At 33.9% G+C, this 27,525-nt stretch overlaps 1 protein-coding gene, 1 long non-coding RNA gene and 1 pseudogene across 2 annotated transcripts; 1 reads left to right on the top strand and 2 right to left on the bottom strand.

Annotated features, from left to right (window-relative positions):
- Nucleotides 1–8,949: 8,949 nt before the first annotated feature.
- LOC132064698 (ABC transporter G family member 1-like) lies at nt 8,950–11,385 on the bottom strand. Its single transcript, XM_059457784.1, has 7 exons — nt 11,329–11,385; nt 10,713–11,171; nt 10,510–10,596; nt 10,311–10,436; nt 10,024–10,215; nt 9,794–9,880; nt 8,950–9,701 (listed from the first exon to the last, which is right to left on the bottom strand). The coding sequence occupies exons 2-7, from the start codon at nt 11,079–11,081 to the stop codon at nt 8,985–8,987; spliced, it is 1,578 nt and encodes a 525-aa protein (XP_059313767.1). The 5' UTR covers nt 11,082–11,171; nt 11,329–11,385; the 3' UTR covers nt 8,950–8,984.
- On the top strand, nt 11,286–12,010 carry LOC132064699 (uncharacterized). Its single transcript, XR_009416606.1, has 2 exons — nt 11,286–11,426; nt 11,513–12,010. It is a non-coding gene; the product is annotated as an uncharacterized LOC132064699 (long non-coding RNA).
- A 3,406-nt stretch (nt 12,011–15,416) lies between these two features.
- LOC132062168 (ABC transporter G family member 1-like) lies at nt 15,417–25,090 on the bottom strand (annotated as a pseudogene).
- Nucleotides 25,091–27,525: the final 2,435 nt, after the last annotated feature.

Genomic DNA, 27,525 nt, shown 5'->3' on the forward strand with positions numbered 1-27,525 from the left:
CGATAAAATGTATAGGACCAATCAGTCGTTACATAAAATAGGACCTTTCCGCGTTACGTAACGATGGATTTAACGCTACGATACAATAAAATTAAAGTAACAATCAATGCAAGCATTGTATTTAAACTAACAACACAATATAATACAATAGGTAACAACCATCCAAACAAGTTGTAAATTATTATGAATTGTTAAATGTATATTATTTTAAAAGCTGAATATATATGTTAAATAAAAAAAGATTATCTAAAAAAGAATAGTTAAAGTTCTTCTTTTAATATTTAGGTTCACGGAAATAAAAATTATTATGAATTTCATAAATATATACGTTGACAATAAAATGTATAGGACCAAAAAAAAATGTGGTCGACGAATATACTCTTTTAGTCTAATTTTATCATATTTGAGTTGGCTATTTGGTCAACTAAAAATATATCACATATCCAAAATAGAGTTCTAAACAAATATTTCTGGAAAAGACTATCAAATAAAGATTTATATATTCAAAATAAATATTGTATTCAAGATAATAAGTAGATATTTTTTTACCAAGTTAAAATTATTAATTAGTTAATATAATTTCTCTTTCATTTCAAGAATAATGACGAATTTAGTTTGTACAGACCAGACTCTTTCAGGGATCTGAATGTTCCACCGGGGCCCGATGATCACCCGAGGCCCGCTGTTCACCCATGGCCCGATGATAGATCAATATTGTCTTTGCAAGGCAATTATAGGTCAGAGTTATTATGGGGGGCTGGTACTATAGGGATATCGACTAGGCTCCGTCCTCGTAGGCTGCAGATAGCGTGGACTCTTTTACGCGAGCGCCACCCACACCCTCGCATCTTAGAGATATTGTTTCTGAGCGGCATCTATCGCTGCGTGTCCGTTGGTCGGGTACAACATGATTGGGCACTCATTACGGCCATGGTTGAGCGGTGGAGGCCGGAGACACATACTTTCCATCTTCGCACCGGTGAGGCCATGATTACACTTCAGGATGTGGAGGTCCTCTTTGGATTGCGGGTAGGTGGAGTGCCATTATACACTCGGTACGAGCCTCCTCCTGGTAGGACATGGGTGACGGAGTTGACTAGGCTCACCCACTTCGTGCCTGATGCCACGACCCAGATCTCGGGACAGAGTCGGGTTCAGATTAGTGCACCCTGCACTTATTTTGAGGGTCTGGATCCTGTTGTGGATGGCACCCAGCAAGACGTTGTTGATCATCATGCCCGTTTGTACCTGCTTATTATATTCGGGGGCATCTTATTCCCGAACTCATCGGGTGCCTATGTCAGCTTACAATACCTGGCCTTCTTGGAGCATCTGGACCATTTGGGAGACTACAGGAGGACCTGATGCTGCCAGAAGAGAAGGCTGTGCTGCCAGAGGACGCCGTGCTGCCAGAGGATGCGGTGCGCGTAGAGGACGCCGTGCTGCTGCTAGAGGACCTGGTGGTGGAGGACACCATCTGGTAGATGAGGCCGATCTCATTCCAGAGGACATTCCCGTTCTAGTCTATCCGCAGCCGATCCAGGCCGGTGGCAGCTCACCTGGGCACTCACCTACGTTTACGCCGGCGCTCCTACTTGCTAAGATACCCGGGTCTTCATTACAGCCGTGCTAGAATGCATACATGAAGGAGCGTGATAACGTCGATTGGGCAGCGTTACGCGCTTCATTAGCTGATGAGCGGCTTGTGAGGAATTTAGAGGGAGCCAGGATTCTTGATTTTGATGAGTTTTTGATCCCGGTTAGTATTTAAAATACTTATTTGTTCATTTAAATTACTTATTTTAAATATGTATGTTACTTATTATTTCATTTTTTTTAATATTTTAGGATTCGGCGCCAGTGGGTCACGGGGGTGACCCATTCGGGAGCCTTCTCGTCGATGCATGTAGGGCGCGAGAGGTGTCTTCTCATGAGACTATCGAGGCACATGTAAGATTTTTACTTAAATCAATTTTATACAATATAAGATAAATATTTATTTAATTTTTATAACCTTCATTTGGACTCCGAACAACATCTCGTCCATGAGACTATATCATATTCCGCACCAAGTCCATTTCAGACGCCTACAGACCCACTGCAGGAGCATACTCAGGCACCTGTCGATGCACAGGTTTGATTATTCAACAAACATTAATGTATTCAATTGAATAAATAAGAAATGGTACTAATTATTATATATTTTTCAGGTTCATCCTTCGACGCCTGCGGTGACGACTCCCGATAAGGAAGCGGTCGCGTTTCCAGACCCAGCTCAGCCTGAGGTTCTGAGCGTGTCAGCTGGACTAGATCACAAGAAGAAGCACGTTCTAGTCAAGGGCGCAAGGGCCAGGGGAAGAGGAGATGATCATGACTTGGAGCGCTCGGTTATTAAGAGGATAAAGGGCGATGGAGACGATGGCGGGTAGGGGTGTACAAAGTAAACCGACAAACCGTCCCAAACCAATAAACCGAGTCAAACTGAGAAAAAAAATTCGACTAGTGATTTGGTTTGACTTGGTTTGGTGTTGGAAAAAAAAATTTCGACTATAATTGGTTTGGTTTGGTTTTAACTAAAAAAAGTCAAATCGAACCAGACCAATCTGACATTACATGTATTCAATTTTTAAAATATTTTATACATAAAAATATGTATTTGTAATGTAATTTATAAATATTTCTTAAATTTTTTCGTAGTTTTTTTTTTTATCTATTATCATATTATTCAAGCTTGAACTCATAATTTTGAATGTCAATAAGTTTTATATCTTATGGATGTTAGTAACTCAAATAAAGTCAAAAACTAAAGCGCTACACTTATTTAATCTAACAAAAGAAATTCAATTTACCACTAGGAATGACAATAATGTTGGATATCTATTCTTTAGTTTTGCATAATTGATTAAGAGAGTGAAAATATATAACTTAATTTTTTTCCTTTGTCATATAATTAATACTTATTAGCTGTACTTATTTTAGCATGACTTAGTATTTTTAGATTATGGTCATTTTCTTTATGACTTGTTAATTAGCAATATTTATTTTAACCGATTTTATTAGCTTTTGTTGAATATTTTAATACAATGTCATCACTCTTCTCACATTTTGTGTTATTTTCTTAAGAAACATCTTAATTATATAGTTGTATCTTACTAGGACTGAAGAAATATTTGAAGTAAAAGTTATATGTTTTGCGTCAAGACTATTCCGGGCAAAAAACCCGAAAAATCCGAGAAAACCCGAGGTTGAAAAATCCGAGAAAACCCGGTTTGGTTTGGTGTATAAATTAAAAAACCCGAACCAATTGATTTGGTTTGGTGTTTAAAAAATCTGAACCAACCCGGTCCATGTACACCCCTAGCGGTGGGGATGGTATGAGCCTTAGGCCTAGGGATAGTCTCTGGCATACTACATGTGGGACCCACTAGTACATACGATAATCTTGTGCAGTTTAAGTAAATATTAAATATTTAAAGCGTCTCTATTTATATTTGTAAATATTATTTTACCCTTTATTATTGTTTGTAGTGTCACATCCTAAATTGATAATAAAAAAAACGTGACACATTCGAAATAGAGTTAAGCATTAATTTAAAAATAACACGAAACCCTAAAACATAAATAACGTAAAGCTAATGACTACAAGTCTTCAAACAAAAAAGGACTTCGAGCACTTTTCAATCACTAAAACGACAATGCAAACTTTTGCGTATCCTTGATGTATTGAGCCTACCTTATTAATTGTACAAATATAAGTAGGATTCTACATAAAATATTGAAGTTCTGGAGTCTCAAAGCATGATTAATATACAGCTAAACTACGTAAAAAAGTGTGAAAATATAATAAGAGGCTGTTTTGGGAAAAGGGAGTCCTATAGCGCAGTAAAATATTGCGCTATAGATGAGAGAAAGTTTGATTTACTGCGCTAAGGCACTTAACGGCTCCGTCACGGTTAAGTGCTTTAGCGCAGTAAAATACTGCGCTAAAGGTAATTTTGTGTCAAATTTTTTTTTGAGGGTATTTTGATTTACTTGGATTATTAAGTCATTTTGGTTCCGGACTCCTGGAAAGTTGCATCTTTGGTTAGGATTGGACGGTATTTCTCTAACAGAGCAATTAGTACTTCAGTAGGTGGTTGTTTTTTGCAATTAACTACTGGTGACATGATTGTTTTGTTGAATGAATGTTTAAGTTGGATCATTGACTGCATGTTATAATGCCTATAGTAAGTAACGATTAAATCATGCAACTGCCTTATTATTATTACTGGGCTCAACAATTCTTTTCACGTGTTTATAGTGGATGTGATATTTTTGCGTATATCTTGCGTACTAGAGAAGAGCACATCCACGACTTTAGCATTTTGATCCATTTGTTGTGTACGCTAGTCCAATCTCTCTACTAACTCTTTTTAACGCACTAAATGATAATTATTTTATCAAGTCAAAAAAGAAGAACTGGTTTTTAACCAATTTCCCTTGGAGGTATTATTCACGGTTTTATAACAAATTAATCTGAAAAAGAAATTAAGTAGTATGACGTTCTCCTACCTTTCAACAATGTAATCAATTGGTCATTCCGTGCCAAGCAAAATTACGAAAGATTCATTTTTTTAAGATAATAATTACTCCCTCCATCCCAATTTATGTGACACTTTTCATTTTTTGAGAATCAATTTGATCAAACTTTGGAGTTAAATTGGATTAGATTAACTTAATATTTTAAGATTAAAATTTATATATTTGAAAACTATAAAGAAAACCGACAAACGTCTAATATAAGTCAAACTGAGAAAAAAACCTGACTAGTGGTTTGTTTTGATTTGGTTTGGTGTTGGGAAAAAAAATCCGACCATAGCTGGTTTGGTTTGGTTTTAACTAAAAAAAGTCAAACCGAAGCAAACCAACCCGACATTACATGTATACAATTTTTAGAAACATTTTATACGTAAAAAACATTTATTTGTAATGTAATTTATTATATATTTCTCAAATGTTTTCATAGTTTTTGTCTTTTCACATATTATTTCAAGCTTGGACATAAAATTTTGAATGGCCCAATAAGTTTTATAGCTCATAGATATTAGTGACTCAAATAAAGCCCAAATCAATACTAGCGCTAAAAGAAGAAATTCAATGTTAACACTAGGAGTAACAATTGTATTTAATATCTATTCTTAGTTTCACATTAGTTTAGACCGTGAAATACATAATTTAATTTAACTTTTCTTTAATAATATTCAGTCATGTAATTAATACTTATTAACTACGCTTATTTTAGCATGATTTAGTACCTTTAGATTGTGATCATTTTCATTATAGCTTGGCGATTCATTATCTTTTTTTGTTGAATATTTTAGTACAATGTCATCACTAATCTCATATTTTGTGTTATTTTTTTAGAAACACCTAAATTAAATAGTTGTATCATACTAGGACTAAAGAAATATTTGAAGCACAAGTTATATCTTCTGTGTGAAGACTTTACCGGAAAAAACCCGAGAAAATCAAAAGTTAAAAAACTTTTGACTTTTATTGGTTTGGTTTGATTTGTAGATTTAAAAACCCGACATAATTGGTTTGGTTTGGTATGTAGAAAACCCGAATCAACCCAGTTCATGTACACCCCTAATGAAAAGTACTATAAGTTGCAACTTTTCATATATCAATTTGGTGAAAAAATGCATCTAATGTTGGTCAAAATTCATGCAGTTTGAATCTCGAGAAGCGAAAAGTGGCACATAAATTGGGACAGAGGAAGTACATCTTTGTAATATTTTTTTGCTAAAAAAAGCAATTACTATATTTTTTTTTTTGATTTTTTTGCGCAGATTGGCCTTCAAAGGCAATGGTTTTAATTTTTGTCCCTCAAATTATAGGTCTTTAATTTTTGCCTCTTCACTTAAAAAAGTGATTGAAAATACACTGAGGTTCCGAGTTCGAACCCCAGTTCAGTCAAAATTTTTGAATAAAATCGCAAGGGAGAGGTTGGATTTGCAAGCCAGAGTTTGCAGGAATCTCTACCTACTTTATACGATAGAGTTTCATGCAAACTCTGCCTTAAGAGTAGAGTTGCTACCTTGAGACAAACTGTGCCTTGTGAATCCAAACTATGTCTTACAACTTTTTTTTTTTTAAAAAAATTATTGATTGAGCAGGCATTTGAATCCAAAACCGATGAATTTTTAAGTTAATGGCAAAAATTAAATACCAACAATTTGAGGGATAAAAATTAAAGACCACCCCCGACTAAGGGACAATCATGCAAATTGACCTATTTTTTTTTCCTTCCATGTGTAACGGTGGCCAATTTAGGGCTTGTTTAGAAAGCCACCCAGGTAATTGAAATTGGGTGTAATTTACTGTGATTTTGGCCTGTTTGTTTGTGAGGTAATTACACAGTTAGATGGGAATTGAGTGTAATTGAGAGGGTGTAATTACACTCTCCAATTCTCAGGAGTGGGGGCTGAGAATTGGGTGTAATTACACTCTGTAATTACAGTGTTACTTTTTAGTTTATTTCTTTTTATTTTGTTATCTTTTTAAATTTATTTTTTATTTCTATTATTTAATTTATTTTTTATTTTATTTTAATTTATTTTCTTTTCTAATTTATTTTTTATTTCTATTATTTAATTTCTTTTTTTATTTTACTTTTTAATCATTTGTATTTTTTAAAATATATTTTTCTTTTTATAGAATTTATATTTCATTTCCTTTCTTTTCATTCCCAACCTGTACTTCTTGTGGTTCCATGTAATTGCTCGTATTTTTTTAATTTTTAATTTTATTCATTTAGCATAACCATATTAATATTCTAATTTTTGAAACTACATCTCTTAACATTAGAAAGAACGAGTCATTAGCAAACTTGACATATAAAAAGTGACGTTATTAAAGTAGAATTTCATTGTGAATGAGGTTATTGACTTATATTTTCCCTTTCCTTTGAATTATAGGAGTATTTACTTATGTTACGTTGAAATTTACTTATGTAACGTTAGAATTTGACATAAGAGTAGTATGTTAAAAATATTCTTTCGGATTTTGAATTTAGGTTATATTTTTTATTTTTAAAAATATTTGGTTTAGTACCATTGACTTGTTATTTCACATTGCATGTTCTTTATTTTTCACTTACCGTTGATAGAATTATTGTCAAACATTTGAATAGTGTTATGACATTATATTTATAAATATTCTTTTTTTATCAAACATCCAATCCCATGATGTTCTCACAAAAAAGGTATGCTTTTAATTTTTATAATCAATTAAAATTAAAATATTATTAATTTGAAATTATATATCAATTATTTTTTACAATATTAGTTACAAATATATGATTATTAATTAATATATTTTCAAGAAACAATGTATTATTAAATAACTAATTTAATATCATTTATAAAGGCACATATTTTTTAAATATTAATTTTAAATTTTTTATAATTAAATTTTATTTTTAAATTAAACTAACTGTGTAATTACACTTATGCAACCAAACAGCACGCTTATAATTATACTGTAATTACATTATAACAAACAAACAGATCGATGTAATTACACCAATTCCAATTATCAGGTGGCTTTCCAAACAGGCTCTTAAAGCTTTTTTCATCTATGTATTTGTCCTTTCCTTTATTTACGCATCTACGCCGGTATTTCCGTTTCTTTCCCCTTAAATCCGTATTCCCATTATCCTCTTATGCACTTCTTTTCTGAATTTGGTCATGCAATTCCATTCTTCGAGATTAAAGCATTGGTCTAGGGTTGGCCAATCTGAATTTGCTTGGTCCTATAATCAGGCACGTTTTCTCTAATACCTCTTTAATTAGGTTTTGGCTTACCCCCCCCTCTAGCTATCTAAATTGGTGTAATTATCATATTCATCTCTGAATGATTTATTAAAATTGCTCTGAATTGATAGAATATAGTCTTTGGGCTCTTGCTTATTAGTTTTTGGGCTGTTGCCCAAATCAAATAGATTGCTCATTTATAACTACTCCCCAGCCATGGTTGCAAGATTTTATTGCTTTCTCATCTTTTTATAAATAGAATATCTAATTAACTTTTATTTGATAATAAAACATTTAAGGAAATCACTGATTAATTTATTAAATTAACGTTACTTAGTTTTTAAGTTTCTTATAAATGTGTATATATTATTTTGTATATATTATTTAATCAATTGTTGGTAATTCTTACTTAATTTTATTATAAGTAGGTGATCAGGATAATCAAAATAATATACTGATAATGCAACATGTGAGCTCTTTAGTTGCATATGCACCTTGTTTACTAGTTATTCGTTTTTTTGGCTTATGTTATGGTGTTAATAAACATTTTTATTTTAAAAACGTGGTGTCCAGGCCAACTTGTGCGCATCTTGACTAATTCCACTTGATACCTGGTATTCCCACCAAAATGAAAAGAAATCACTAGTGTTTTTGGATCGCTGTGAATTGAACTTGAGACCTCATGGTTATTAAAAAAAAAAAAAAAAAAAACCGTGTTGGCTGATCCAATATTTACGAGTATTGTAGTAAACTTATAAGTTATATGACAATATGATAAAGTCAGACTAAAAAAAAAAAAAAAAATGCTGCTCCCTCCATCTCAATTTATGTGCAGTATTTGACTAGACATGAAGTTTAAGAAAGAAATATTTTTGAAACTTGCATTCTAAAACAAGCGTTGAAAATTTATGTGGCTATAAATCATCTCATTAGAGTAAAACGAGAAGTTTAAAAGTATGTTGTTTTGAAGTACAGAAACATGCCTTCTTTTTTCGGACAAACTAAAGGAAAGAAAGTCACATAAATTGGACAAAAGGAGTATTAAACCACATCATCAAACACTATAGTCTTTTGAAACATTATACCCATAAGCAATGTAGTAAAAAACAATACAGTACAAAATGATACAATACAATGTGAAACAACAAGCCAAACATAGTGTTAAATCGTGAAGAACTAACTACTAATTCATCTATTGTTGGTGGGAATGTCTTGAGGTAAAGTGAGTCCATGGAGAGGTGAGGGAGGTAACGACTTAGCCATGATTTGTGTACTTCGATTTGACAGAATTGATGTGGATGCCTTTCTTGCATGCACAACCTTTTCTTTTGTCTTGATAATAAGGAAGAATACCAGACGATACAAAATTAATGTACCTACCAGAATGACCAGGTCTACCCACTTTGAATGTCCCATTTCTGCTTGCCATCTAACTCTCAAGACGTCTTCTCCACTCATTATATGATTGTTTCCGAACATATCATCTGTAAACTTTAGTCCTTCAAATTCATTCTTAAACATACCTTGGTAAGCATACTTGTGGAAGGACATGTAGTACAGTGGGTATTTCCAAATTGCTTTAGGCAACTCACTAGGTAATTGAAAAAAACCACCACTTAGTATCTGTAGTCCTTGTATTCCTGCCCCGGTTACAATGCCCATGAGGAAGTTAGGCACAATAGCTGCAACGTTCATCATAAGGCTCTCGACTATCATCATACTGGTGAAGAGGACCAAAGCAAAGTAGATAAAGTGCCCAAATCCATTTTGAAATCCAGCAAGGAAATAGGCAATGGCACCTGGAACCAATGATACTAGTAGCACGTACGGCATAGAAGAAAGTGTGTTGCCTATGACAAAAGCAAAACATCCATAGTGCCCATTCAAATTTTCTCGTTGAAATACCTGCAGTATTTTCTCGAAGCAGTTAAATTAGTTACTCATAGTGCTAGATAAATCATATAATTCGTTAATTATTTTGGATGAGAAAAAGATACCTTCATGTCCTCCACAAATGAAGGGAATCCACCAACTGTCATAAATGTCATAAATGAAACTACGAAAGCAACCATTAGACCTCTTTCCTGCAAAATCAATATTCAAGACCGTACTATTGATCCATAAATTGTGTGTGCATCAAGAACTGAAATACTTAGAGAATTATGTAAGTTTGATTTTTTTATTTTTTTTTATTTTTTTTATGTTTCCTTATCTGTACTGTCTATACCTCGATTGCACGATAGTTTGAGCCAACATTATAGTAGATGGAGCCAAGACTTAAAGCAATGCCGACATAAACAGTGAATCTCATCCAGTAGTAGCCAGGATCACGAGACATGTTCACACATGACCTCCGCGTCAGAACAAGGCTTTGCGTAGTGAAGTTGGCATGACTTCTTTTTTCCAACATTTCACCACCCTGAAAATATTTAATGGATGCAATTAGAAAGATTCTTCTCATCACCTTCCACGCAACCCTCCTCCCTCCTTCCCATTTTGTGGGCTCTCTCTTACCTGATGACATATTTCTGCAACCTGGTTCTGAACTTCATGATATCTCTCGGATGATTTATATGAATTTATGAGAAGGTCTATCACTTCTTCTGTAGGTTTTCCTCCTGCTGAGCCTTGTTCAATATCCTTTTAATAGAAAGCAAGATATTCAATAAAGGTCTAACTTTGGTTTCTCGTAGAAAAAGGAAAGAACATTTACCTCATCAAAGTCCTTGTTTATTGTTTTAAGGAAATGATCTGATGGATTCTGAAGACGTGGGCAAGGGAAACCATTTCTTGCAAAAAACTATCATAATAAAAAAGATATTAAAAACATAGAAACTAATCAAATCAGTGCATATATCACTTGTATTATATGTCCATTACTTGGCAAGTTAATAGTCTAATAATTCATACGCTTACCTCAATTGCTGCACTAGCAGGTCCAAAATATACGGTTCTTCCTGAAGACAAAAGGCATAAATTGTGGAAGAGGTTGAAAACTTCAGCACTTGGCTGATGAATAGATGCAATAATGGTTCTTCCTTCTCTTTGGCGTGAAATTCCGCTCATCACATAATAAGATGCAGCACTGTCAAGGCCGCTGGTTGGTTCATCGAGGAAGAGAAGTTTTGGCCGCGTTAGAATCTCCATGCAAACACTAAGTCTCCTTTTTTCTCCTCCGCTAATTCCTTTATTACCAAATCCTCCAATTCTTGTGTTCATTGCATCTTGCAACCCCATCTCCTTTATAGTCTGCTCCGCTATTTGTCTTTTCTCTGATTTTGTCATGGAATTTGGCAGTTGGAGTTGTGCAGAGTAGTAAACAGCTTCTTTAACAGTTAGTGTTGCTAATAGAGTTTCATCTTGAGTCACGTATGCCTATTTTATAGGATAAAGAACATTACCATGCATGCTAATAAAAATATAGTACTCTCCAAATGGAGAAGTAAAAGAGATGTTATTGCTAAAACAGGGAAAACAAAATGAGTAGTGATGCGGGCCATGCGGTATTTAGCTGAATATTTTAATTTCTTACAGATGTTCCATAAGAAAGTTTCTGTTTGTGACCATTGATCAGAATCTCCCCGCTTTGCCTCGTGCTGAAGTCCAGTCGCCCTGAGAAGTGGCCATCAGGTGAGTCATATTTCAAAAAACAACTAGTGCATGAACATCAGATTATGCATCATTTCTAAGAGATGTACTAATAGTATATTTACCAGCTAATGCGTCTAAAAGTGTAGATTTGCCACAGCCAGAAGGGCCCATGACAGCCAGAAGCTCACTAGGTCGAGCATAGCCAGTGAGACCCTGAAGTATGGATTTGCTGGCACTCTTTCTGGTGGAAACAGTGACCCATAAGTCATTCCAAGTCAAGGAAACGCCTCTAGATTTTGATCCCATTTGGCCCTTCACAGCATTATTCAATTCTACTTCGTGTAACAGCATTGCCAAGTTTACAGAAGCCATGCCCTGAAAAATTGTGGGGAATAATACCAAAACGGAAAGGTGGTTTATTTCTTTTTCTTACAAAAGGTATGGGTATTTAAGGATGTTGTAGTGTGAAACACTTCGTTGTCCTCTGACGGGTAGCTATGCCATTAATGAGACATATCTCAAAAAAAATATTCCAATTACAAACAGTTCAAGGGAACTCATTTATGTTTCTCTTTGTACTCTGGCAGTTTCAGCTATTAATGAATGTCTTGCTCCTATCCTAATCCCATTTTTCTTCTTTCTCCTTCTTGTCAAGTTAGCTTGTTGATTTGAATTATTTTGTTCTTTAATTAATGAGAAACGAGAAGTGAGGGACCATGCACTTACAGCTAGAGATAAATGCTGCTGCTTCGATATCTCTAGCAATTTATAAGCACATTCAAGAATCCAGTATGGAAGTCGCTTTTTTTTTTTTTTTATAATAGTTTTAGCAATAACTAGGTAGGTGTTTAAGCACACAGTTAGGATGGTCGAAGCCACTGTTTTTAAATGATTCTTATACTCCATGGCTAGGTATGTGGTAAAGTTGGCAAAAACAGTCTTGTACACTACATAGAAGTGTCATATGTGCTGTTAGCAAACAAAGTTACGTACTCTATATAGAAGCAGACTCAGAATTAGAATATTGTGGGTTCAAATTCGGAATTGTACCACAATTATGATTTACTAGATTCAAAATCTGTTATTTTTACTTATTTTGTGATTGTTAAACACATTTTTACGGTATAAGCCGAAGTTATTGAGTTTAGATGAATTCGTAACTTATGCACTATATGTTCGTCACTGGATCTATATAGAATGTACGTGCTGAATTCTCTTTATTTGCAAGTCAAGTCCACAAAACAACCCGCAATCTAAACCATCTTCTAACAATGGCTATGTGAAGGAAATTAACATGCCCACACATAAGGAGGTTAAGCGAAAGTCCCTCCTTTGTAACTTTTGCTAAATTTTGTTGTAGTAAAGGAGCGAGATCTATTTCTATCAGGTAGTAAGATAATGAAGACTCGTTGTCTTCGAGAAAAAGAAAAATGGATGAGGACCGAGACAGGAATGTTGACCCCTCTCAGTATGCAGAGAGGATTGCGCTAACTAAAGTTTTATCTTTGAGAGCGAGAGTTGGCATCAATCTTATGCCCATGTTATCAGGTAACAAAGTAGATTTCATCCTAGAACCCCTGCAACTCAGGTTTACCCCTTAGAGGAGTCTAACCAAGATCAAGGGAGAAGCCGACCAAGAGCTAGGAACCCCTGTGGCCGGCAGCTTAGGCAGTTCCTCGCCATCTTAGTGCCACTAGTCTAAAAAACTATCACATGGTCGATTCAAAATTTCAACCCAGTGAGCTTGAAACTATATTGAGATAGTAATTATCATTTCACCAAACAACAATATTAATTAGCGAATATTGAAATTTAAATTATTAAAACTTAGCACAACATAAAACATCAACTTAATTATCACAAGTACAATTGTCTATATTAACTAAAGAATGCGTGAAGCAAGGAAATATTTGGTAATTTTTTAAAACACTAGTTATTTTATTTATGTTTCTTGTTTTGCCATTGTTTGCTTTTCTAATTTTTCCACATTTGGGAATTAAATTAAATAAAAGAAGAACCCATACCTGATAAACCAGATTTATTTAGAAATCACATGGAGAAATAAATGCTTTTTAATAACTATGGTTAGTAAAACTTTGTCGGAACTTGCTTCTTTCATGGATCTTTCTCAAAATGTATTCAATTATGTTATGGGCTATTGTGAAAAACACTATCGAGTCCCAACTAAAGATGGGCCTGTCCATTAATACTACTTACAACAAACCCACATTAACTGCTCTTGCGGTGAAGTAACCATTTAGTTCCCAACCAATGATTCAACTGTCAAGTCAGTACTGTAGAAATTCAATGATTCTTTTCCCTTTTTGATAAGCTTTGGATTATTATATAGAAATTCAATTATTCAATGTGACAACTCAATCTAGTTTAGATTCGAGATCTGGAATTTAGATTTTTCTTAGTGATGTAGTCATGATTTATGTAAGTGGTGTCGATCTATTTTCATCGTGATTTCCCAGAGATATGTAGGCATGAATTTATCTTGGTGGTATTAATTTATTGTCGCAATTTATCTTGCAAGTGAATTTGGGTCCATCATCATGGTGATTTTTATTTAAGATTTTGCTTCTTGTCCTGATATATATATTTATTTTGTATTATTTTAAACCAATGTCACAGCCTATTGTTTGTGTGTCTGTATGTACACATTTTGATTGGCATGGTAGTAGTATTCAACTCTGTAATCTTGGTTTCTTGATGATCAAAATATGATTTGAGGAAGTTCTAAGAGTACTTTAGTTTATTCTCACTAACATGAGGCTCTACTATGTATATGCTAAGAGAAGCACTAAACAAATGAGAAAAAAGAGGGAACTAAACTAGTGCTTTATGCTCTAGAAGTAGCGGTGAGTCCTACATCCACTCGGGGTGGGTTAATTGGTCTCTTCATATGGTCTTGGACAATCCTCACCACTTGAGCTAACTTCTTGGGTTAATTTAGGCCCAATGTCTATTTCTTTTTCAAGCGAGACTACTTGTAAAGCACTACTGGAGCTTATATAATGACTCATATATGTAGTCTAGTCTTTTTCCATATAGGTTCTGATTTTCTTGATAGAGTTTGTTGAGTTTGTCTTACATGTATATGTTGATATCAACTCACACTGTTACGGGTCTGAATAGAACATTTGATAAATGACTGTACGTACTGACTGATGAATTTAATATACGGAAAAGGGCCAAAATTACCCTTGAACTTTGGGAAATAGTTCATCCATACCCTTCGTTATACTTTAGGGCCAATTATACCCTTACCGTTATACTATGGGGTCAATTATACCCTTATGTCTAACAGCTGCCACGTGGCATCATCCCAGCCCTTCAAAATTATTTTTCCCTCAAATAATTTTTTATCCACTAAAATAACCCAACCCGACCCGAATTTTTTTTTCCAGCCAAAGTGATACGGACCCAACCCATTAGCCCTTGGTTGGAAAAAAAAAATATATCGGGTCGGGTTGGGTTATTTTAGTGGATAAAAAATTATTTGAGGGGAAAATAATTTTGTAATGATGATGCCACGCTGTACTGTTAGACATAAGCAGATATATAATTGACCCCAGTAGATAACGTTAAGGATATTATTAGCCTTAAAGTATAACGAAGGGTATGGATGAACTATTTCCCAAAGTTCAGGGGTAATTTTGGCCCTTTTCCGTTTAATATATATATATATATATATATTGGATCATCTTGTTTTCATTATATAAGTAGAGGATTCAGCATAATTTGACTTTTATGCTGGTTGTGGATTGATCACAAGCTTTCTGCACTTTCAATTTATCCGGGTTTGGAACTGACTATGTTTTGCAAGGCTCACATATATAGCAAATCTCCAATTAAACATCGTCGACTAAGTCTTTGCAAGCAATTTAAAAATATGCATTTCATGTACTACTACTCTTCCCAGGAGTCCAAAACTATTCAAAGTAGATAAATTTCAACAGGAGATCAATTTAAAAGGTTCTCACTTGACTTATGACATGGTGAAATTAGCAAACTATTCTTACACTTTATGCGCATGAGCTTTGGATACAAAGAAAGCAACTATAGGAAATAGACTATAACATGAAAAAGATTTAACTTATATTCACTGACATTGTAAATATATTTTACTCTATCAGTGTAATTTAGGTAGCAAATTCATGCAAAGGTGTTTCTGCCGAATTAATTTGTTTAGTCGAGGTAGACATGAATGCTCTTATAGTTGGCTTAACCTTTACACCAGCCTTGACAAACAGCAAGAACAACAACCTGTATAAAATTATGATCCCCAGTAAAATGGCAAGATCCACCCACTTTGAGTAATCCATATCCATTTTAAATGTATTTCTCCGAATATCTTCCCCTCTGATCAAATGAATTTTATCCTTGTGCTCGCCATAAATTTTGAGTCCTTCAAACTCATTCTTGAACAGTGCCTCATAAGCAGAGGCGGATGGAGCTCTACAACTTGAACCCCAAACTTTCGATGCGGGGTATAAATTTATGTGTAAAAATTTACTAAAGTTACATAAATAGTAAATATGAACCCATAGCTTTAGAAATATAATGGTTTAGTAATAAAAATTTAAAATGCTGAACCCCTAAAATTTAAATCCTAAATCCGCCTCTGCTCATAAGCATACTTATGAAACGCGACATAGTGTAAAGGATACTTCCAGAATACCTTGTAAAGGGTACTTCCTGAATACCTTAGGCAAATCACTTGAAAATCCAAAGAATTCGCCACTTAGCATCATAATTCCTTGTATTCCTGCCCCAGTTGTTAATCCCATGAGGAAATTAGGCACAATGGTTGCTACAATCATCATCAGGCTCTCAACTAACACCATCCAAGTGAAGAGGACTAGCACAAAGAAGATGAAATGCTCAAATCCATTTTGTAGCCCGGTGAGAAAATACGAGATAACTCCTGGAATAAAACATACCACTAGCAAGTACGGCAGAGCAGAAAGTGTATTGGCAATGACAAATGAACCAGAGCCATAATGACCATTTAGTTTCTCTCTTTGAAATACCTGTGTTTTTTTTTTCATGTTTAGGAAACCTCTTATTAGAATGAGATAAAGGAAAAATGAAAGCACTTAATGTGAAATATGTGATCTACCTTGAAGTCTTCCACAAAAGAGGAGAATCCACCAATGGCCATAAAAGTGATGAATGTAGCCACAAACATAAGCATGGAACCTCTTGCCTATATACACCATGCAATAAAGAGTACATAATTGGGCAGTTTAAAATATCATGGTAGAAGTCAAGAGGAAATGTTATGTGTCTCTCTCTGTTATTACCTGAACTGAAGCTTTAGAAACGCCAATATCAAAGTAGATAGTGCCAAGACCGACAGCTATTACAACATAAACAGCTAAACGTAGCCAGTAGCATCCAAGATCACGGAACATGTTCACAAATGACCTTCTTGTCAAAACAAGGCTTTGAGTTGTGAAGCTGGCATGGGTTCTTTTTTCCTGTACTTCACCTTCCTGTACATGAGTTTGAATGTCGTTGAGTAAGCAGTGGCTGTTATCAACCTGTATTTGAAAAATTATTTTAACCAGAAACTGAAAACTAAACAAAGCAGATTCTGAAATTTAGAAGAATAGTATGTTAAAATATAAGGAATTAAATCGAGCCCTTTGAATGCACAGTGTGTCCTTAAGGAAATTATTCCCCTCAATGTACCCGAGGTTGTGGAATATATCCTCCCAGGATAGAACGATTTACTCACCATTGTAGCGGTACAGCAAACTCCGGTGACGGCGAACCACTCGACGGCAGTATATCACACGAGAATTTATTTTAGTGCAAGAAAGAAGAGAGAAGTTCAGAATTTTCGTAAGGAAAATCTGATGGACTGGCCAGATTTATATAACAATTGGGTAGAGTTAAGTGAAAAGGTGCAACTCAAAAGTTGCAACTTTTCAGTTAAGTTGTATCTTTTCAGAAAAATTTCCCATTCACCTTAACATAAACCCAACAATCCCCCGCATGAATGGGGAATGTCTATAAGGAATGCACGGACAAGTGTGTGATTTACAAGTAAAGATTAATTGCATCTGGATAAGTAGGTTTCCCTCTGAACTTTCCGTAGTGAACTTATATCGGATATACTCGGTCAATCGGTAGATATGATATCTTTGAACCGTCGAGCTTTGTTGTATACCTAGACAACATAAGTCACACAATTGACCCTTAACCATCTATGGTTCTCACGGTTGTGTTCGTTTCAGCCATGAACACCGCCTGGTTTCATAAGTGCGTAGAGCATGGGCCTTTACCTAACATACTCCTTGAAGCGGCTTACACTTCACACTCACATAGGTGATTCCTAAACGTGTCATCTCGTAGATACACTATTTGGTCATATGCCAAACTTAGAAACCATTAAAAAGCTTTAGCTTTATTAACTCGTTAAAAAGCCTTAAGGTCTTATCCTTGTTTCTGAACATTGCCTGACCACGAAAATGGGTTGAGTTATTTGACAATGTTGAACCGTCATTCATAACTTTGTTTTCTCCTTGAACCTAGCTCTTGGGATCTCCAGTCTACTAGGTAGAGTTACCGCCGTGTTGACTTGTTCTAGGCCATAATCCCATTCCCTTTGTTGATCTTTCAACTACCTTTCTAGTTAAGCCTTTTGTAAGCGGATCCGGACGTTATCTCTAGACCTTACATAGGCAATAGTGATAACTCCGCTAGAAAGTAGTTGTCTAACGGTATTATGTCTTCATCGTATGTGACTAGATACCATTATACATACTTGCTCCTCTCGCCCTCCTTATTACTTGGCTATTACAATGTATATATATATATATATATATATATATATATATATATATATATATATATATATGTGCCAACGGTTTGGGCCAAAAAGAATATACTCCAAGAAATTCTGGAGCCATTCAACTTCTTCACCGACCTTGTCTAGACCGATAAACTCAGACTCCATTGTAGAGCGGGCGATACATGTCTATTTGGATGATTTCCAAGACACTGCTCCTTCACTATTGGTGAAAACATATTCATTTGTGGATTTAGATTCAGTTCATTCGGTGATCCAATTTGCATCAATATATTTATTGTAATGCAATATAAATTTTAAGTATGTCGAAGACTCATGCATCTTGAGTTTACATATCTAATTATTAGCTACACTTGATGTAGCATCATTATAACAATATATGTGGACAGTTGGCAACAGTTGTGGCCACAACTTTTAACAATTTTTTTTTTCCAACCATTCCACTTCTATTCAACAGCTGCACAGTCAATAATTCAGATTTCATTGTAACACTCAAGTTTGCTTCTTTAATACCCAAGCATATATTCCAATTGAGACTTGTTGTCACCAATATTCTTTGCAATAGCAAGATTTGCATTAATCGGCGTTTAATACTTGAATGTTTCAAGTACCATTTTAACATAATGAGACTGAGACAATGCTAGACTTTAAAAAGTTCGGTGGTTTTTAATTCTTGGAATTAAATCGACAACCTCTAAGTCTTTCATATCAAAATTGCTAACAAGCATACGCTTAGTAGCATTTATGTCATTAATGTCTTTACTCATTATCAATAAATAAACAAACAATGACTATATGATTTAGAGAGTTCTTAATGTAAATAAATTTATCACACTCATTAATCTTAACCTATTTGCCAACATTGTTTGATCAAATTTAGCATGACATTGTTTGGGGTGCTTGTTTTAGTCCGTATAACGACTTAACAAGTTTGCACACCTTCTTTTCGTTACCAGGAACCACAAAACCCTCAGGTTGTTCCATGTAAATTGCTTCCACAAATCTCCATTTAAGAAAGCTGTCTTAACATCCGTTTGATGGATTTCAAGACCATACACATTTGTTAGTGCTCCTAACACCCGTATGGATGTAATCCTTGTTACTAGCAAGTATGTGTCAAAATAGTCAAGGCCTTCTTTTTGTCCATAACATTTGACAACAAATTTTGCCTTGCATTTGTCAATAGTGCCATCAACTTTCATTTTCCTTTTAAATTTCATTTGGAACTCAAAGGTTTGTCCCTGGGAGGAAGATCAACCGATTCACATGTATGGTTGTTCAATATGAATTCAATTTTCATTGTTGACTGCCTCTTTTCAATATTAAGCTTCAGAAGAAGTCATAGCTTCTTTAAAAAGTTTGAGGCTCATTTTCCAACAAAAATATCAGAAAATCTAGTCCAAAGAATGTAGTCATCCTTTGACGTTACTATTCCTTGGATTTTCCTTGTTATGTGTACTTTCCTTTGTTTCTTTCCGAGGTCGTTTAGATCTTTCACTAGACGACGCACATTCCTTTTTATACGGATAAATAGTTTCAACATTATATGATTCAATTACCGTATTAACATGAATGTTATATTCTCTTATTTGTACACCAAAATTGATATGGTTTACAATTTGTGGCATATCCTATCAAAACACAATCAACAGTTTAAAGTCCTATTTTTACCCTTTGGAGTTTAGGAACTTTCACTTTGGCCAAACACCCCCACTCTTTGAAGTATTTCAAATGGGGCTTTCTTCCTGTCCACTTTTCATATGGAATAGATTGTGTTTTACTATGGGGCACTCGATTGAGTATTCGGCTAACTTTAAGGATAGCTTCTCTCCACAAGTTCTGAGGCAAACGAGAACTTGTTTATAAGGCATTTACCATCTATGTTAAATCGTTCCTTCAAAGTGCAACATCATCATTAAACACGTATGGACTTAGTTCCCGTGAATCAGTATTAGTACGTACTAGTCTTAGTAAAAGGAGAACTAAAGAAACCAGCTCCTGCTCCTTGCATCATAACCACTTTATCAACACTTAAATTATCAGTCAGAAATACTGTTAGGGAAATAGGAAACGGGACTGATGAAGATGGCTTTGTCATGAACATAGATAACATGGACATATTTAATGTTAAGCAATTAATATGATCCTCTTCATATAAATTCTTAGCCACTGAATTTTGTAATCAGAAGGACAATCACAAGGAATTATAGAAAAAAACGTGTCCGTTCACACTTTAAACCTCCAATTAGAATTTTCCATTAATTTTCATCTCTATCAGTCATTCGTACCACAAAATGCAATGAACATCCTTACGATCATAATTTTTTTTTCTCTTAACCAGAGAATAAAACGGTGAAGTTTTTATATCTTCAAACCTAATACTTTTACGGCATAAATAGATTTAATAAATCGGTGAAGTTTTTATATCTTCAAACCGAATGCAGAAACTTATATATACTCAATGAAGTTTTTATATCTTCAAATCGAGTAACCAAATGAGTAGAAAGTTACGAAAACTTTCATCTCAAAACTAGAGTAGGAAATCTGAAGATTTTAGTTTCCCAAAAAAGTAACTTTTTATTCCTGGAAAAAGATATCTTTTTATCTCAGGAAATAGTACTTTTATTTCTGGAAAAATACTTTTTTTTTCTTCAAAACAATGAGAACCAACGAAGATTTTATTTCTTCAAACCAACACAATTTACTAACTTCAGCAAAGTTTTGATATTCTTTAAACCGAATTTACTAACTCGATAAAGTTTTTATATTCTTTAAACCGAGTAGTAACTTGGAGTAAAAAATCACACAGATTTTAATCTCCAAATAGTGGAGTAGAAAACCACAAAGGTTTTAGTCTCCAAAAAGAGTATTATTATTATTATTATTATTATTATTATTATTATTCTCTCAAAAGAGTGATTTTCTTTTCTAAGTAGATTATAAAGAAAAACACTTTCACCATTGGGTTCCATACTTTCTGAAAATTATAACTGATGATCTAAATGAATGAAATTTCAAGTTCAGTTGCTGAGATAAATTTTCAGCGCCTTGCCATGTATTACTAATGTATCTGCCATAGAATATACTTTGAGATCATCAAATAATAATATCTACACTAACATGTATAAAACATGAATTTAATAAATCATAAGGGTAGGAAATTAAATGACAAGGGAGTGAAGAAAATATAACTCAATTTTAATGTCATTCCAATCTCTCCCAACAGTAACCATAACAAACGAGTTACGCCCGAAAAGTTGCATCGGTTAATTCATTTGATGACAACTCTTCATATTCAGTTAAACATTTGGAGCATATTAATGGAAGAACATCACATTCACTTAAGATCAAATCTTGAGGCATTGCTCCTCATCTGTCACATTATCCATCCTTTTATTCTTTTTTTTCTCGTTCTTTCATTTGTGTCTTCCATTGACACACTTAAAATAATAATTATATACACATGTACATTTCAATCACACTACATAATACTTTCTTAGACCACGGCCAAAGATCACTTAAACACATAGAATGAGTTTTTAACTTTGAGATGTCTTCGTTGCTAGATTACATGGAGAGAAAACAAACTACTTTTCAAGCAAAGGAAAAGAAATTCTTTTGATTTACTCCATATAATGACGAGTGCACACAGACAAAGAAAACAAGCAAATTTGTCATATAAACTGACAATTAGATGAGCAAGCAGTTCTCATCTCTCAGCAACGCTGACAGGGACAAAAATTGAAAGCCAAATCCTTGCATGAAAAACTATTCCATTTTCTAGTCCAGAAAGGTCTTTCATTTTTCCACGCCACATGTCACGATTGTGCCGATAAATAATTCTATTTCTTGTTTCGTCTCCAACAAAGCAGAATACAGATTAATATATATAAAATAATTTCCTTAAGATTGTTATCAACCTGTATTCGAAAAATTATTTTAACCAGAAACTGAAAACTAAACAAAGCAGATTCTGAAATTTAGAAGAACAGTATGTTAAAAATATAAGGAATTAAATCGAGCCCACTGAATGCACAGTGTGTCCTTAAGGAAATTATTCCCCTCAATGTACCCGAGGTTGTGGAATATATCCTCGTAGGATAGAACGATTTACTCACCGTTGTAGCGGTACAAAGAAACTCCGGTGACGGCGAACCACTCGACGGCAGTATATCACACGAGAATTTATTTTAGTGCAAGAAAGAAGAGAGAAGTTCAGAATTTTCGTAAGGAAAATCTGATGGACTGGCCAGATTTATATAGCAATTGGGTAGAGTTAAGTGAAAAGGTGCAACTCAAAAGTTGCAACTTTTCAGTTAAGTTGTATCTTTTCAGAAAAATTTCCCATTCACCTTAACATAAACCCAACAGCGGCAGAGTGGTTTGGAAGATACCATGACAATTCTATGCTTAGATTGTAAGTTTAAAATTAAAGAGTTTCCAAATATAGAACATTCTGAAAAGGAAAGAATGTCATATAAAATGAAACAGAGAGAACAATGCATAGAAGCATCTCGGCAAGTAACTCCGGGAATTGACGGTTGGAAAATACCATGTCTTGATTAATCATAAAAGAGTTTCGGATTATGGACCTGTTTGCGCATTTGAGCAACTCGGGTTTGAACTTTTTTATACTTATCGGAAGCTTTGTATGACTTTATCAGGATATCAATCACCTCTTCTGTCGATTTCCTCTTGGTTGGACCTTCTTCAATGTCCTATTATTTGGAGACAAAAGTTCCATTTAAATCAGTTGAGGAACATTCTACGTATTCTAACACTTAAAGATCGAAACTTTCTACCTGATCAAAATCACTGTTTATTGTTTTGAGAAAATGATCAGATGGATTCTGGATCGTCGGGCAAGGAAAACCACTCAATGCAAAAAACTGCAGTCATTTATAAGGTATTACTATCAATGAAACTGATTAACTTTGAGCATACCTGAAATTTAAAGCGAGTCATTTCTAGTATTCAAAGCGGATTTAACTTATCCACGCTAATAGTCTTGTCAGTAACTTTGACCTGTCAGAACAGGTAAAACTCCTTATTCCCTGTTACTAATTCTACTTTTTATGGACAATTATCTTTTAGGTGACCTGGTATATTTTTTTACATTTATATAAGCTAAACTCATTCAAATTATATGCTTCCTTCAATTGCTGTACTAGCAGGGCCAAAGTACACAGTTCTTCCAGAAGACAAAGGGCATAGAGAATGAAATAGACCGAAAACTTCAGCACTAGGTTGATAAATTGAGGCAATAATAGTTCTCCCTTGACATTGGCTTGCAATTGTTTTCATGACATAATAAGACGCTGCACTATCAAGTCCGCTTGTTGGTTCATCGAGGAAGAGAAGCTTTGGGCGCGTTAGAATCTCTAAGCATATGCTGACTCTCCTCTTTTGTCCTCCGCTTATTCCTTTTCCGCTGCATCCTCCAATTCTTGTTTCCATGGCATCTTGAAATCCCATTTCCTTCATAGTCATGTCCGCTATTTCTTTTTTCTCTGATTTTGGCATGGAAGTCGGGAGTTGCAGTTCAGCAGAATAGTATACGAGTTCTTTTACTGTGAGAGTTGCAAGAAGAGTATCTTCTTGAGTCACATAGGCCTGATTGCATTAATTATTCACCTTATGTTAGTACAAAATACTCATCTTGAGTCACAGTAGGATTTTTTTTATAATGTACATGCTCCTACATTCAAAGGCCATGCATTGTCCTAGACAATACATTCAAAAATTTAAACTGATACTATATGGTTTATTTTGATTTAGTAACTACATTATTTTGTCCAAATTTACTAACATGATTGTTAACATTCAATTATATGAATGTAAGACAACTGGTTACCTTAAGGTAAGCCTCCTCATGACTATATTAGGAAACACCTTACGATTATACAAGGTTCACCTTTATAAAGTGGCCTAAAGGGGTACTTTCTCTGTACAAATTTATATGTGCTCTTTTCCTTTTGTAACGTTCTAAAACATTTGAAACCCTTACACTATAATATTGTCCAATACAACTTTCACATCTTCAAGATCAATTGAATTTGTTTATATGTTCAAGTATAATGTGAATATTTTATTGAACTAACTCTGCATCCGTTACTCAAATATTGTTACTTCTACCGCTGATATAAATTAAGTAATATGTTCAAGCAAACACCATCATATGAGATGAATCAAAATACGGGAATATATAAAATCAACGTGGGAGAACAGTGTCCATCTTCTTTCTCACTTGCACATTTTTTGTTTTGAAGATCTCCAACAGATAATACATTGGTGTCACAAATATTAAGAGATAATCTGATATTAGGACATCAATTAGTTCCCCTGTTTAATTCACAATCACAGAGCTATTCGCGGCCATTGATTAGAATATCTCCACTCTGCTTTTAGCTCGATCCTAATCTCCCGGATATAACATTAATATACATAAAGAGCTAGTCAAAATAATACAAGTTTGCCCGAAGTGTGGTTGATTTCTGGGGTTTAACTTATATAGACTGACAATATAAAAGAATTTGTGACTATCAAATCACCTATCGGATCCCTAAAAAGTAGAATAACAAGGCAGGTTGCCTGCTATAACAGTTAAAATACACTAATAGTGTAAAAAAAAAAATTACGCTATCAGTAGTGTATATAAAATGATCTCAATGGTGAAATATATACCTGCTATTGCGTCGAGAAGCGTTGATTTGCCACAGCCAGAAGGGCCCGTGATAGCCAAGAGTTCATCAGGCCTTGCATAACCTGTTAAACCTTTAAGAATGGCTTTGCTGCCATCTTTAAAACTCGAAGTCCTCACCCACAGATCTTACCATGTCAAGAAAAATCCTTCATTTTTTTGTCCTTGATTTGCCATGGTAGTAGTATATATTCAACTTGTAATCGTTGTCTATATGATTTAAGGAAGACTTAAGAGTGAGTGAGTTTATTGTCACTAACCTATATGCATGTGTATGCTAAGAGAAGCACTTTTTTTTTTTTTTTGCTAAGTGAAGCACTAAACAAATGTGAAAAGAGGGGACTAGTGGTTTGTTCTGGTGGTGAGACCACTGGTAAAGCACTACTGGTGCTTGTATAAAGATTCATATAAGCAGGAGGGGTGGCTTAACAAATCGGTAGCCTAAAATCAAATTTTAATAAGAAATTTTAAATTTATCTTATAAAAGTTTGTATATTTTTATTCGATTTTTTTTTTTTTTTTTGGTAATGATAATATTGTGCGGACCATCGTCTACGTATCTTAATCATTCACTCGATTACCTATTAGCTTACTCCATTGAAGAGCATATTCGATAACTCTACTCACTAAAGCTTAGATAATATCTTTATAAAAATTAAATATTGACGATTAAGATTAAAACTAAATTCACATATTAATCTAATAATCTCAATTTTGAACTACATGTCAAACTAATTTCATACATTTGGAATAATTCACGTCTACTTTGAAGTGAAAAAAAAAAAAGAATTAATCCAATCTTTAGAAGAAATAATCAACTCTAAAAGATACTACATTTAAAATTCGTGAGGGTTCAAGTCCCTCTATTCCCAAAAAGACAATTTGGCTCCCAACTGTTTAGCTGACCCCCTTTTTTTAGCAGTAAAAGATTTATTCTTAATTGTCAAAGTCGTCATCAAATTGTTCGTTTCATATATTGCATGTTTATTATAAAATTAAGGTCATTTATGAATAACCTCTATCACATCCTTAAAATAATGTATATAATCTAAAATTTCTTATTTATAATTATAAAATTCTAAATGATATATATGTATATAAATAAAGTGAAAATTGGGAAATGGGGGCCTGGCCTCCCCTTGGACCGGCCTTGATAAGCAATCTAGTCTTTTTTGGCTGATAAAGTTTCTTGTGAGTTTGTCCTTAATGCGTTATTTATAATATCACCTCTACTTACGCATATACCTTGATAAATGACGGTACATACTTAACTCATGAATTTTGCTTAATTCTCAAACTAGACAGGATCGATCATATAAATAATCTATTTTTTAATATTTAAAGGATTCAACATAGTTTGAATTTTGTGATGGTTGTCAACTTATCACAAGTTTTTGCCCTTGTAATTTATCCGGGTCTGAAACTGACTATGTTTTGCAAGGCTCACAAACATAGCAAATCTCTAATTAAAGATACGTAGAAACAATAAATGGAAGAAAGAAACAATTTGGCACGTTATTGTATCTTCTTTTCATTTGTTCCCAATGTATGTTCTGTATATATATTTGTGGACACATAGTGTTGGTTGGGCGGTTCACGTTAGTTAAATAGCTTGCATGTTAGCATCAACAGGACATGCGTCGAATTATGCTTGGTAATAAACAAGTGATCCAAAAGCCAAGAAATTATTCCCTTTGAAGTGCATCGTTTCCTTTGGTCTCTTTAGAAAGTGTCTCTTTCTACATTTGATAGCTTTTAAATTCCAATATTGCATATGACATATTTAAGATCATAAGATTCTAAGAGCATTTTCGTATGTTACACACACCTTTATTTTAAAAAAATAAGATTTAAAAATTTCTTTTATTTTTTAAACTTTGTGTCTAATCAGACTATAAGACAACTAAATTGAAACCAGGGAGTATGACTTTTAGTACTTGTATTTATAAACATGTTATAAAATTTGTATGTAGTTATAAGACTCTTGAAACTTGTGAACTTAAAGATGCTACTCCCTTTGGATAAAAAGGAGTGTTCACTTAGCTTTTTGCACAGCCTTTAAGAAAATATTAACTCTTAGACAAAAATATATAATTTGACTAAACTACTCCTAATTAAATAGGTATTAAGATTTGATCACTTAACACTTAATAAAGGCAATTTTGGAAGAATAAGGTTACTTATTTCTTGATTTAGTAAGTGAACACTCTTTTTGAACTAAAAAATAAAGGCTAAGTGGACACCCTTTTTTATCCAGAGAGAATATAACATTTGTGTGACTATAAAAATGTGAAACTTACATAAATAGCTACCTTTTATTGGCTTCTAACTAGATATAACTATAAAATGCAAAATTACCAAGCGTAGCTACTTTTCTTTAAAAACGCGTGTATTCCTGTTTTTTTTTAAATATAGAGAAATACAGTGAACAGTAAACATGTTCCAGTGAAATCAAGAGCTATTTATGGAACATATTTTTTGAAATATAGTGAAATACACGGAAATACAAAATCAGGTTGAGTACAAATAGGCTATATTTTTGGAACAGATTCTTCTTTTTCTTTTTAAATGGTAAGTTAAATTAAATCAACCATATTCCACGCATTCTATAA

This window comes from Lycium ferocissimum, chromosome 7 (assembly GCF_029784015.1).
Source record: "Lycium ferocissimum isolate CSIRO_LF1 chromosome 7, AGI_CSIRO_Lferr_CH_V1, whole genome shotgun sequence".
In the NCBI taxonomy this organism is placed as follows: domain Eukaryota; kingdom Viridiplantae; phylum Streptophyta; class Magnoliopsida; order Solanales; family Solanaceae; genus Lycium; species Lycium ferocissimum.